The 1,774-nt window shown below is 39.9% G+C and overlaps 1 protein-coding gene across 1 annotated transcript; it reads right to left on the bottom strand.

Annotated features, from left to right (window-relative positions):
* Positions 1-591: 591 nt before the first annotated feature.
* LOC107300740 (zinc finger protein 23-like) lies at positions 592-1,748 on the bottom strand (the record flags this gene model as incomplete). Its single annotated transcript, XM_015830040.1, has 2 exons — positions 592-1,386; positions 1,603-1,748. Coding segments are annotated over 2 exons (941 nt in total), but the record flags the coding sequence as incomplete, so codon positions are not given.
* Between the last annotated feature and the right edge of the window lie 26 nt (positions 1,749-1,774).

Genomic DNA, 1,774 nt, shown 5'->3' with positions numbered 1-1,774 from the left:
ATATAATTTTTTTAACTTGGTAAGAAAATTTCCAAGGAGACCATTTTAAAGGGACAAACTCCAGGAGACAAGATGTTCCAATTGGCAAGGAAAAGTTTTCTCACACTACACACTTGTTAAGGTTTTTCTCCTGTGTGGATTTTTCAAGGGCATCTGAAAATCTGATTGTCAGGTAAAAACTTTGGCCACATCCTAAGCTCTGATAAAGTTTCTCTCCAGTAAGAATTCACTGATGGTGAAAAAGAGTATTTTAGATTAAACTCGAATCATTTAAACTCGAAACATTTATGATACATCTTTCCTATATGGATTAGAGTATGATTTTTAAGGGATGATTGACAAAAAATGCTCTCTCAGGATCTAATAATTTCTAATTTTAAGAATTTTTACATGACCTCTCAGTATGAAAAACTGGTCCACCATCAGGGCCTGTTAGGCCTTCTCCCATGTGAGTTTTCTGATATCTCCCTTTTAAGCAAAAGATTTCTACACTCTATGAGTCTTTATGGCTTCCATGTTTTATGGACCTTTTCATGACGTCTAAGGTGTTGTTTTTGGGAAAAGCATTTCCCACACTCCACACATTTGTACGGCTTCTCCCCAGTGTGGATTCTCTCATGAACTCGAAGCAGTGTTACTGTAAGAAAACCTTTCGCACAAACCCCACATTTATAGGGCTTCTCTCCTGTGTGCCCCCTCTGGTGTCTCCGGAGTTCAGCAGACTCCACAAATCGCTTGTCGCATTCTGGGCATTGATAGGGCCTGTCTCCGGTGTGAAGTCTCTCATGTCGAATTAGGTGTGACCTTTGGGAGAAACATCTCCCACATTCTGAGCACATTTCATTTTTCTCTTTAGACCTGATACGCTTTTCTGTGTGAATCGTCTGGTGTTTTTTAAGATATTCTTGGCAAGGAAAAGACTTCCCACACTCCGGACATTTATATGGTTTCTCTCCACTGTGGGTTCTCTGATGTATCAAAAGTCTATGTCTCCTAGAGAAACATTTATCGCACTTCGAGCATTTATGGGGCTTCTCTTCTATATGGACTTGCCAGTGACTTCTAAGATGAGATGAATGAATAAATGCTCTCCCACAGTCTAAACATTTGAAATTTCTTTCCCCTCTGTGAATTTTCTTATGATGTCTGAGGCTTGATATCGAACGAAAAAATTTTCCACACTCAATGCACTCATAGGGTTTCTCCCTTGTGTGGATTATCTGATGTTGAAAAAGTCTTCCCTTTACAGAAAAACATTTCTCACAATCGTTACATTTATAGGGTTTTTCTCCCGTGTGCGTCTTTTGGTGTGTCCAAAGTGCGGAAGAATGCCCAAATCGTTCCTCACATTCCGGGCATTCATGGGGTCTTTCCCCAGTGTGGATTCTCTGGTGTCGCTGCAGGGTTGTTTTGCAAGAAAAATATTTCCCACACTCCAGACATTGATAAGGTCTCTCCCCAGTGTGGATTCTCTGATGTCGCCGCAGGGTTGATTTGCTGTAAAAACATTTCCCACATTCTAGGCACGTTCTGCTTTCCTCCTCTGTGTGTGTTTTATGATGTTTGCAAAGTGATGAATTCTGAGTGAAACATTTTCCACACTTGAAGCATTTATAAGGTTTTATTTCCATGTGAATTTTCCCGTGGATTTTGAGACTTGTTTTTCGAATAAAAGATTTCCCACACTCCAGACATTGATAAGTTTTTTGTCCAGTGTGGATTTGTTGATGTTTAAGCATATCTAAGTTCTGAGAAAAGCAAAGCCCACATTGCA

The sequence above is a fragment of the Protobothrops mucrosquamatus genome, unplaced genomic scaffold (assembly GCF_001527695.2).
Source record: "Protobothrops mucrosquamatus isolate PMUCROS unplaced genomic scaffold, P.Mucros_1.0 scaffold8236, whole genome shotgun sequence".
Lineage (NCBI taxonomy): Eukaryota > Metazoa > Chordata > Lepidosauria > Squamata > Viperidae > Protobothrops > Protobothrops mucrosquamatus.
Note: the sequence above shows the minus strand (reverse complement) of the source record. Positions and strands in the feature narration are given on the sequence as shown.